Here is a 12,014-nt window from a genome sequence, read left to right as displayed (position 1 = left end):
CCTCAGGGAAACTTTCTTATCGGGATTGAGAGTGGGGTGTCAAACTGTATTGAGATCTATTATGGGAAGTGGTTGGGATGTGGTGGCATCCACTGGAGGATTAGAATTTGCATTTGAAGGAAGTTTTAACTTATCCTAAATATCTATCTTCAGAGCACAGATCAGGAGACACTCCATGTCGTAGGTAAGTAACAGCTTTAAGTGGTCATCTGTATCTTCTCCCATTCCACTTTGAATTCTAGACAGGGAAGAGAGAATCAATTGGAGGAATTTCTGTATGCCCTGTCAATCATTCATTTAATTCAAAAACCTGTGTGAATACATACCACACCCCTGTCTCCATGCTATTACAGGGCATTAGACAAGAGAAAGGAAACACAAAAACACACATTTAGCTGACACTTTCAGGGAAGATGGGCTCATAGTAAAGACATCTATAAGTGAAAAGAATAAAGTGAGATTAATTTTATGTGGGTAAAGATCGGCATGTCCTTAAGTCCTCAGTGCTTCTAGAAGGGTCCAAGTTCCTTGAGAAAAAAAAAAAATAGCTGAAGCCGGCAACATTCACTTGGAGGAAACTGTTTCCCCTTTATTTTTGTTTGAGTTTTCTTTCATTTGCAAAGATCTATCTCTAAAGAAACTCATGTTCAGCACAAGATCAGTCATAGACTTTCCAGAGAGTTAGGAACAGCAAGCGGGGAGAATAAATCCAAACAAGTGGGAGAGAGTTTTCTAGACCTCTAACTCAGAGATCTTTACCTGTGAGACGACAGCAAATAGCACTCACAAACACCCGTGCAGAAAATCAGCAGAGAAAAGCATCTGGGAGAGAATTCACAGGGGTCAAGTGGAGTTACTTTAAAGCTACAAAATGAATTCCTGAGAACAGATGAGGCTCTCCTCGTGTAGACCAGAGATGGTGCTGGCTACAGGTAGTCACAATGATCAATTGCATATTCACAAGAAATAATTGAATGCATGGAAATACTGAAAAATACTTGAGAAAAAGCGGCACCCTAAAGGAAACAACTCAGGGGCATTCAGAAGGCCCTTGGATTGTGGGAATTTCTCTGGCCGGTTCACTGGAGGAACCAGATCCTCTTGCAGGCCACGCCCACTCATTAACAGGCCCACTCTCCAAGCACCGCCCCCACACTTGAAGAGTCTTGGAGCTGACCAATCCCAAAGCCCATTTTAGCCTAACTACGCCTCCATCTGGTCCGCCAAGCCCACTCTGTTTCCATGGAGATGCTTTCAGCGTCCCGTCTGCAACAAGCCAGGCCAACAACCTGGGATGAGAGTACCCCGCCCAGCACCCACCGCCTGCAGGAGCTTAGTCAGGGGACACAGAACCACAGTCCCAGAGCTAGTTTTCTAAGGTTTGTAGGGCAAGGCTGGGGACAGGACCTGGTCAGCTCCCAGAAGAGGGGCGGCTCTTCCTTCCCAAGAACCCCTTCTTCCATTACTTGGGCCTCAGCTTGGGTAAGTGGAGAGAAAAGGCCCTCTCCACTCATCCCCCCCAAATCAATCCCCTCGCCAGAGGAGCAGAAGGCGCTCTCCTTGCCCCTTGGACCTTGGTCGGCCAAGAAAAACCAAACCTATCTAGGCACAGCAGACCTGTTCCGAGATGGGTGGAAACAGAAGGATCAGCCGTCATTAAAAACAGCTCGGGCTCACAAATGTCAGATCAAGAACTGACCATTCTGAACCATATTGGAGTTTCAGGTGTTTGGGGTGGGGGTGGGGCATTTTGTTGAATTAGTGATTAGTTTCCTAGTGTCTAACTGGGATGTTTTACTTTTTAGTTCACTTAAATATATGATGTATGCTGGGTGCACAGTACTTATTTATCCACTGTGTGAGTGAGCCTTGTTTCTTGACATGAGGAGCACAGAGGAATTATTTTGCTAAGTATTTTTAACATTTTTTCTCTTTTCTTTGCTGTAGCATTTTGCTTACAGATTTTTCAGACAGGCGTCTAAGAGCCCAGAGCAATCGATTATCTGCAAACGTAAGTTGGATAAAATGTACCTTACCGTCGAAGGCTTTCCCTACCTGATGTTTTGATTGCATTACTACTAAATGTTAGGTGGTGGGAAATGTGTGGTTACTATGTATTTCGCAACCCATCCGGCTGTCTCCCACAACATGCTAGGAGTATCCAAAATTTCAAACTTATTTATGTGAGCTTGTTTTTCAATCATGTAAGAATAGTCTACTAAATGTATCCTGTGGTTCCCTTCATGTTTTGGAGCTAAAGAATTCTTATATAAAAAGTTCTGAATCATAAGAATGAATTTGTATCATAGGTGGGGAGATCATATTTATTTTGAATTTCTCAGTGATGCATAATCATTTCTTTGCTGGGTCTGTTGGCTCCATTTCCCTCATCTCAGCTTTCACCGTCACAGCGGCTGGACCTGGAGATGCAGTCATTAAGACTCGGTCCCTCTCTGAACTGCCACTGCAGAGCACACAGTCATCTGCTCTGCTTTTGTGGCTCTTGTTGGGGACATGCCAAAGGGGACTGGGCAGCAGGGTTACACTTTGAAGAGTTTCACTTGGGGGCCAGAAATGTAAACTCCCACCACGGGACACATACAGCCTGACCCAGAGCTCTCAAACCTTTCTCCCCTGCTTCTCCATTCTCATTTGTCTTTGTACATGGGGGCCAAACTCAGAGGCTGTAACTGCAGCTGATGTGAGTGCCAACCAGCAGATCAAAGGATGTGCCAAATCTTTTCTGAATACCAACTGTAGAATGGCTCCAGGCAGCCTTTTGATCTCTGCCTCAGCCACGTGTAGCACTGCCCGTTCACTGGCATTGGAGGGGAGGGGGAAATAGCCCCTGGGTCCTCCCTAAGTGCACTGCTTCAGCCTGGGTTCCAGGGCCTGAGTACATTGTGGTACCAGCCTGAGAGATACCCTCCCTCTCTCTCACTGAGTGATTGCCTGCCTGCAGCTTTCTTCTGTAGGGATGAGTTGGGGTGGACCCTGATGGCCAAGGGTTGAGGGTGGCTTCCATTTTTGCTGCTGACCTAGGTCAGGTAGTGCACAGCAGGAATGGACTAAGTTCCTTATTGCTGAGCTGAGGTTAGAACAGTGAGGGCTGGGAATCATGGGAAAAGGACTCAAGTCTCGTTAACAGTGAACAGGGGCTTTTGTTACTCTAAAACAGAACAAGCCGGAAATGAGAGCTTCCTACACACACTGGCATTCCCTTCCTCTCCTTCTGTCCTCCTGTGCTGCTGTTACTTGTGGGAATGTAGCTACTTCCTGCCTTAATAAAAAGAAACATAAGATCAAACTTATAAGGCATCAAAGAGAGGAAAATAATTTGGTGCAGGAACACACTGAATATTGAGTGTATTTCAAATGCCACATGAAGCCTGTAATTCAAACTACACACTTTTATTGTATAAATAAAGTGGCAACCACCCACTGATTACAGAAAATAAAATACCTTTGCTTAGCAATCATAGGCAAGGTAGGATGTGGGTTGAGAACAAGGAGAGAGAGCCTGCCAGACATCCACCCCAAGGCTTAGCTTCCATTCTCCAGCACAGATGGGTCGAGTGATGTTTCTCCAGCATGCAGTTAATAACTTTTCCCCCCACGTTATAATTCAGCTCTGACCACCCCTCATTCAGAGTTTGTGCCTTGAGGCTTGCCAGCAGGGCTTGCAATACTTACATTAAACTAAATTTAAGAGTAAAGGTGTTCCCGCTGCTCCTGCTCTCAGATCAGAGGAGAGCAAAATGAAGGAGCTGGCAGCTGAAACTTTAATGCTGGAAACGTTGACTTACAATTTGAAAAAAAAAAATCGCAGTTGATATGTGTGACAACGAAGCCACACATTCGTTCCCGAGTATATCATTTGCATTTGATTTCATTATATGCTTATATTTTCTGGAAGAATTCAGCTAGCCTGCTTGTTTTTGTATAACATACAGGAAGGCCCAGTTTGAGGGGTGGCAAGGTGGAGTATATGGGCCATATCAGAACTCCTGACACTGCCCCATCGCTCGTACATAACTGAGTGAGTCTGTCTGGTATGTGAGAAACTCCTTGGTGAATCTTTTAAAGGCCTCTACACCTACGCGGACTCCTTGGCTCCATAGACCATCCTATAATGCCCTGGAAAGCAGAATGGGGCCTCAGGATGCATTCCCTCTGAAACACGGAGTATGCTGAATGGAGGGTGTGGTAGCTCTTGGTGTCTTTATTCCCCTTAGAAACCCATTACTTGGGGACTCACAACTGAATTTACTCCACTGTACTTTATAATGCTGAATACTCTGCAATAAAGGTTTCGTGGATTCTGGGGTAAGCTTCTGTAAAGGCTAGGGGAGCCTTTGGTGGTCCTTTAAGTACATCCACGAGAATTAACTTTCTCTCACATGTTATGTTTAAGACTTTGATTTAATAAATTCTGGGCATCCAGATAAACCAACTTGATATAACATTTGATCAGAAAAAAAAAGATCTTTTTGAGTTACAAAGTTAGTATATTATGAAGTTATCCCTTGTAATTACCATTCACTTCGTTGCTTATTCTGCAGAAAAAACTACTTTCTGTTCAGACTGTGTGCTTTAACTGTGTAGCTATGCATTTGCATAGCTATATGCACATGCTATAAAAACATAGAATATGTTTCTTTATGATTCATGCAGTTAATCATGTCATAAACAGGGTAATAAGAGTCTAATGTATCAGAAATAAAATACTAATCTGCATTTAAATTATCTCTTTAATTATGCAGAAATACTTTAGTCTGATGTGATAATCGTTCTTAGGAATATGAGATCAAACCTATCGAACCGACTTTCACAAGCCTTCCTGTGTAGTCTTGGTGTCCCCCTACCCTATCCCAGGCCCATGGGTATCTTAGCAGCCCACTGTCTGTAGACGGCTCTGTCTCAGGTCTGACTACATCTCCTCCCACATACCTCTCCTGCCAGATTTCATAGATGCCTCAACAGTAGTCCTTCTGCATCCTGGCATTCCTTAATCTCAGAAGAATCAGAGTAAACCTTTCAAAGTGAAGCTGAAATTGTGTCACCCCAAAGGAACCAGGGTGGATCCTGGTATCTGGAAGACCTACAGTAGAAAGAGTATCGTGTCAATAAGGAAAACACGAGAGTTTCTACAGTAGCTTCAAGACTCCCTAAGTTTAACTGTGTCTTCTAGTCTCATGTGTCCTCCACTGTTGTTAGCACTTGTGTTGTATTTCGTCTATGAAGTTTTTTTTTTTAATCACCATAGGATGCTCTGTCTATTTTGTTCATGTAACTGCTGTCTACTTTTTTGAGTGTCCACTCCCATGATGGAAATGTCATGAGGTCAGAGATTTTTGTCTTTTTTTTTTTTCTGGATGATGTCTTCAGCACCTAGGACAGTGTCTGTCACAAAGTAGTGGTTCCATAAATAATCTGTTGACTATTGGGACCTGAGTTGATGGTTTTGCTTCAGATCACACATATATAAAATGCGGGTGACAAGTGATTTGAAACTTAGAAGCAGCCTTTCAGGTAGCTGATGAAGGGAGGGAGTCAAAGCTGGTACGCATGGCAGTGATGGTGTCAGGAACATTTGGCCTTTTTAATGTCTCCCTACTTAGGTAGAAGGTGGACTCTTGCACCAAGAGCCTAGTCACCATAGATACCCTTTTTCTGTAGGTCCTTCAGGTACCAAGATCCACCTTGCTTTCTTTGGGGACATAGTTTTAATGACTTTCTCAATGTCAACATCTGTGATATTTCCAAAAAAAAAAAAAAAAAAAAAGGTTGCCATCTTCTCTCTTACCCAGAATTCTCTTCTTAAATCTCCCTCAGGTGGATGGCTCTGTATTCAGATACATTGCATAAGGACAGACTTTTTACAACAGGACTGTGTGGCCTGGAGGCCCTGACCTAAGAGGGGCTCAACTTCTGGACATTTCATTAAGATACTTGCCTTTGAAGCCCTGTGTTGGCCCTGAGAAATCCTGAGGTTGCTATACAATGAGAAAGCCCAAGATATATGACCACAATACATGTATGTGTTCTAGAAAATAACTCTGTTTGGATCCCAGATGATAGCCCTTACCACCTGATAGATGAGTGGAGCTAAGCTCTGTCCCTAGTGGGGATACTTGAGCCTCTAAGCATGCAGAAGAGGTAAGTCATTAAGAGTCAAAGAAAAGCTACCACTTTTACATCCTATCTAAATTCTTGACGCATTCAAGGTGTGAGAAGGAGAGCTGTTTCAAACAACTTTTAAAACCAACACATTTTTGGAATAATTTGCTATATTACACATTTTAGCTATATGCCTCCCCAGGGAATCGGCCTCCTTACTAAGAATCATTCTTAGCCATCTATCATTATAAGAGAATCCTTTATTTCTGAGTGTTGTAACAGGAAAGCAAAGCATGAATCTGGAAACCCACAGCTATCCAAAGAGGCTTCATTCTTGCATTGCAACCATGGCCATTAACAGAACCCTTAACAAAGTAAAACCATCATGTATTCGCTCCTAACCCTCTCTGGTGTAGAGATACCGACAGTTGTCCAAAAGACAGACAGTAGCAGAGATAGCAGACACAACCTGAAGAATGTGGAGACACCCTCACCTCACACAATACACAGGACAATGCTAATGCTAATTTCAAGGAGTCTTTGAAGATTTATCCTTTTATAACCATCATTTCTGCTTATATTTTGCAGCCCCCCAATGGCCACCTTTCCCCCACTTCCCATGACTCGTACAAGGCTTGCGGTCTTAGCCAGGCAGAAGCTACCATGCTCTTCAAAAAAAATGCCAAGGTATGGAGCCCTGCTTCCAACAGAGTACAGTTCCTGCAGCCATCAGCATCAATAGCATTCTCAAAAACTGCAGTTGTGTAAAGAAAAGAAATAATAACACTGTTATAGTCAAATATTCAAATTCACTGTTTTAAAAGGCTTCGTGAGACTCGCTCAAGTATAACCAGTATATTTATTTACCAAGACAGTGGTTGTTTAATTTTTTTTATTTCCTAGGAGATTATTTTATGTTTTTTATAGAGTTTCAAGATTTTAAAAAATACGTGCAGAGAGAATAAAGAAGATTTTAAGATGGAAACATGTGTGGCTTTTGGCTCACAAAGTCACAAACACTGACTGACTTGTGTTTTGGAGAGCTATGTTCTTCGTAGGATGCAATGCTTCCTACTGGAATAGATTGGCAGGCAGGATTCTGCTGGTGAAATGACGATGGGGACTGGAAATTCTTCTCCATGCTGCTGCTGCTGCTGCTGCTGAGGCTACCAAGATACTAGAGTTGTCACAAAATCCAGAACAAGAAATTGATGTGCTTATATTTATGAATATTTACAGATTCTGAGATAGTTTGAAGTTTCCATTAGCCAGTGTATTGACTTTCAGGAATACACATATTGCTTATGACTAGAAATAATTTGCATATGTACTTTTGGCTATTTTCGTTGTGTGCATTTATGTCAATTCCTGGAAAGTGTAACAATCAGATGATTACAAGACTTCTTTGTTCTTGTCTTGCGTTTTTAGTCTTTCTTGAAAAGACTGAAGCCCCTGGAACAAAGTAAATGCATAACCAAACCAACGCAAACACAAATCTATTCTTAGATGAGAATAAGTGCTTATTCTCTTTTAATAAGTGCATAATTTGTGTGCATGCACACATGCATATGTATGTTCTTTAATTTTTGGAATATTTACAAAATTCAAAAAGCTTGATTGTTTGTCTTTTTGTCCTGATTAAGTTACATATTCTTTTTAAAATGAGCAGTAAACACAACTGATTGTTACTTCCCTAAGAGCAGATGGATTTTTTTTTAAAAGAGCATTATTAAAGAAGCTATCTTTATTGTTACTATCTAGGATCAAGTTTTTTACAATCACTCTTTCATAAGTATTCTATTAAGTAAAAGTGTGACTATTTAGGGATGTTTAGTGCCATGCACACAGGGCTCTAGGAATTTAATCTACATTTACTTTTACAAATATAGAGGATGTTAACATGAACACATTTTTCAATAAAATCTGTTTTAAAAATTTTGCATCTTATATCTCAATAATTTGAGATTCATGCACGGTTTGAGAAAGAAACACAAACAAGTTTTTAGTAGGACATGGTGGGACACACCTGTGATTGATCAGTGCTCAGGAGGCAGAGGCAGCCAGTAACAAGGCCTGCCTGAACTACAGAGCAAGACTTGTCTGAAAAACAAAAACAAAACAATTGAACAATTGGGGAAAAATAAACCTTTTCAACACCATTCCAGGGAAAACTTTAATAATGTTTGGAATAAAAACGTTTGATACATTTGAATCGAGCAGTTGTTCTTGACTCAAGGTCTTCTACCAAAGGAAAATAGCAAGCGTAATACTATGACACCCATGAGTGAGCTGGAAGACAACAGGACTCCAGCCTGTGACCTGTGGCAATACATACAATCGTACAATACACCCTTTATTCATGACGTCTACTCTTCCCTGTCTTCTGCCTTTCAAGTTATTTAGAAATGATCCAAAAAATGTAAGGTTACAGCTAGGGCACCTAGCTCACCCCGGACGCCTCGTCTACCGGATGTGTCTTCTCTTCTGGTAGCACTCATGTGTTCAGAAGCTTTTCAACTTGGTCAGACAGTACTAAATTATTTCTTTCTACTCCATTTAGGGCCCAGTTGATCAAAGAGAAAGAGGACATAGATTATTACCTGGAACAGAATTTCAAAGGGCTGTCGAAAGAAGAGGTGGCTGCGTAAGTGTGGCCTCTTAAAGGCACTTTAATATAAAGTTTGTTTCTTTTGTCTGGATTCTTTCTTGGAATTTCAATTTTCCTGGGCAGTAAACTTTTTCACTGGAACATGGCATTTAAAAATTAAAACTGATATTAAATAGTGATAAGTCATGTCTATTGATCTTACACACATCAAAGTCTTTAATTTTTTTTGGCTTTCAAAATTCTTATATTTATCAAGATATTACACTAGCACATTTGCAATTATTGAGTTAAGTCTGAGCTATTAGTAGCTTATTAATCTCCATTTTAGGAAATGTTGCCTCTGTGAGGAAGAACAGAGTTTTACAGAAGGATATGTATATTTTTTCTTGATAGTTAAAACAATGAAAAATAACTGTTAGTGGTATATTTTGTTCTCTCTGTCCAAGAACGCTTAAAAGTATCAGTGAATTCCAGTTCATTGTTAAATGTAAAATTACTTCTCTGCTATTTCATCACTAAGTAGAATCTAATCTGTGGGATGAATGACAGTTTGAAAACCTTCCATGTATGTTAGAAGAATAGATAGAAATCATATCTATTATTCATATGATAACTAGTCTCTATATCTAGAATAGCTATTTCTAAAGAACAGCTGTAGAGGCCTAAGGTTTTTTGTGTCCAGGTTTAGTCTTCAGGTACAAGGGCTGAAAATGGACAGCTCTGGAGGGTACGTACATCACACAGAATTCACAAATACCCACTGTCATCTTTGATGTAAATATTTTTTTTAAGAATCCAATAACACAGTTAAAAACCAACAATATACCTGCGTGTAGAGAAAACAAACGCACTGTGAGTTACCCTGAACATGGAAGAGGTGTCTAAACTAACTGGACTCGGCAAATATATAAAGCAAGAGAAAAAATCCAATAGCCTATTGCTTAATGCTAATTTGGTCAAGAAATATACCTAATGATGTTTTTTTTATCACAGGTTGCATAATACTGTATAAAAATTTAAGTCTCAATACACTTCATTGTGTCTGATTTGATCTTTTTCAATGCGTATATTGTATAGGCAAACAAAATAGTTCATCATTTCACTAGCTTCAGAATAGAACGATAACATTTATAACAAGTGGACTGGGGGTATAGTGCCTGTTAACCCCAGCACCCGGAAAGCAAAGGCAGGAGGGTTAAGAATTTAGAGTTCATTCTTTGCTACATAAATAATTGGAGGAATGCCTGGGCTACCTTGAGACCCTAAACCTTAAAAAAAAATATAATTATGTTACTTATTTCCACAAAGCAGTTGGGATGTATGATCAAATGTTATTTGGATTGATAACTCATTAACTTGCCATGGTAACCTGTTGTATATAACTAATGATCATTATTGTATAATAGCATGGTTATTAATTATAAGAAATATATGTAAGTGGTATTTGCTTTATGATTTAAATATGCAAATAGCTTAGTTGCCCGTAAGTGTTAAGAATTAAATGTACACTTTGTAAAGGTCAATAAACTAGAAACTCTGGGCACCAAAGTGCTCGGTGCAGACTATTCAATCCAAGAGTGTACAAGATAGACTATGCTAATTATAGTAGCAATATGATTTTTTTTCTACCAAATTGATTTCAAGTTCATCTCTGTGTTACAGAAAACAGTAACTGCACTGAGTACTTTCTTTCATATTGCATTCTTAAAGCAGATCATGGGTGTGGTTCAAGAGTCTAATACTTCTCTGGACAGGAGCCCTTTCTGTGAGACCCAGATGCAAACCATTAGCATAGAGAGAGCTCACACACAACTTGCTGTTATGCTTTTGATTGATGCTTATTCTAGATTGCACCCTAGACAAACTAATTGAATAACACATAAAGGAGAAAATTGATGAACGACTTCAGCATCTCCCAGAAGTGCCCAGCAGGTGCCAAGAGGAATTGTGCATATTCTATTAGCGGAGGAATTGCTACATAAAGCGTTTTATTAGCCATTCAACTCTAAAAAGATAAATTGGTCAACAAGTAGGTACCAAGTACTTACCTTGTATCTGATATGAGATTTTTCCACACTGAGAGAGACAATGATATTTTACTATAAGGTACTTGATCCTATCCTAAAGCCTTAACATGTATTTGAAATATTAAGACCTATATACAACAGACAGGTATGGAATGGATGAATGCTGAGCTCTGTGAAGTGCAGGCCAGAGACCAGGGCTAAAGCAGAAAAGACAGAGATGGCTGGGTGGAAAACTCAAGGAATATACACGCATGCATGTATGCACGCATGCACGTGTGCATACACACACACACACACACACACACACACACACGGTTAGCATAGTAAAGGGATCTGACCAGTAAGTCACCAATAACAGGCATACAGGGGTTTACTGTGCAGTGGCTCAAAAATCTAATTTTCAAGTGGGTAGATTAAAATATACCTCAAATCCTCCTCTCTGCCGCTGTATTCTTCATTAGGATGCTAAAATATTTGTCCGTACTCACTAAGATGCTTAATATACACTACATTTAGCATCTCTCAGTAGGCTCATGTTCTTTCCTCTTACCACAGGTCTCCAAATAGCCTGTGATATTTGGTCCTGCTTCCAATAGCAGCCAACTTGCACATAAATGAATACACTGGTTTTCCAGATCATGGTGGGTGGGGAGGGAGGTCTCACTTCCAGTCTAAGTACTTTTCTCTTGCTCCCTCCTTCCACCTCCCTCCCTCTCAGCTCCCTCCTTCAGGTGTGCATCATCAAGTTCCCCTCTCCACTGAATCAACATGTGGCACTAGGGTTTAAACCTCCTTAGTATTTCTGGTCTTCTTATGCCCTGCGTGTGCTGGCTCACATTCTCCCAGTGCATTTGTAGTCGCTGTGTTTCCGGACATCTCTCCTCCTCCAGCAAGCTTCCTCTGTGGCATATCTGCCAGTTCTCCTTCTGCTCTCACCTTGAGTACCACTTCCGTTGCATTTGGCAGAGTGGGGCACTCTTGTTTCAGTCTTGTGGCTTCTGGTGGGTCTTGGAGGGTTGCCTTCCAGGCCACGTCACAACAGCGATGATGGTGATGATGATGATGATGATGATGAGGGTGCAGTCCTAGGCGGCCCTCTCCAGCTGTGGTCTCAACTGGATCCACTCTCAGCTGTAAAGTCTAGCAGTGATCTCATGGCTGGCACGATGATAAATCCAGTACCAAGCTCACCAGACTCCAAGTCTTTTACATTGAACTGCTTCCTCGATGTGTCTACTTAAAATACAAAACATATATCA

At 40.8% G+C, this 12,014-nt stretch overlaps 1 protein-coding gene across 4 annotated transcripts in view; it reads left to right on the top strand.

Moving 5' to 3' along the window:
• Window positions 1-1,259: 1,259 nt before the first annotated feature.
• Window positions 1,260-12,014, top strand: part of Ttc29 (tetratricopeptide repeat domain 29) — a 190,534-nt gene continuing 179,779 nt past the window's right edge. The window contains exons 1-5 of one of the 4 annotated variants that reach the window (XM_021170292.3): window positions 1,260-1,379; window positions 1,948-2,011; window positions 5,836-6,159; window positions 6,709-6,807; window positions 8,681-8,764. In XM_021170292.3, the coding sequence (XP_021025951.1) occupies window positions 6,149-6,159; window positions 6,709-6,807; window positions 8,681-8,764 (194 nt within the window). In that variant the 5' untranslated portion in view covers window positions 1,260-1,379; window positions 1,948-2,011; window positions 5,836-6,148. Of the gene's footprint in view, window positions 1,483-1,947; window positions 2,012-5,835; window positions 6,160-6,708; window positions 6,808-8,680; window positions 8,765-12,014 lie in introns of all 4 variants that reach the window. The other 3 variants (XM_021170293.3, XM_021170294.3, XM_029480810.2) reach the window with 3 other exon arrangements.

Source organism: Mus caroli, unplaced genomic scaffold (assembly GCF_978045245.1).
Source record: "Mus caroli unplaced genomic scaffold, Mus_caroli_1 scaffold_10, whole genome shotgun sequence".
Taxonomy (NCBI): domain Eukaryota; kingdom Metazoa; phylum Chordata; class Mammalia; order Rodentia; family Muridae; genus Mus; species Mus caroli.
This window is presented reverse-complemented; position numbering and strand designations above follow the sequence as displayed.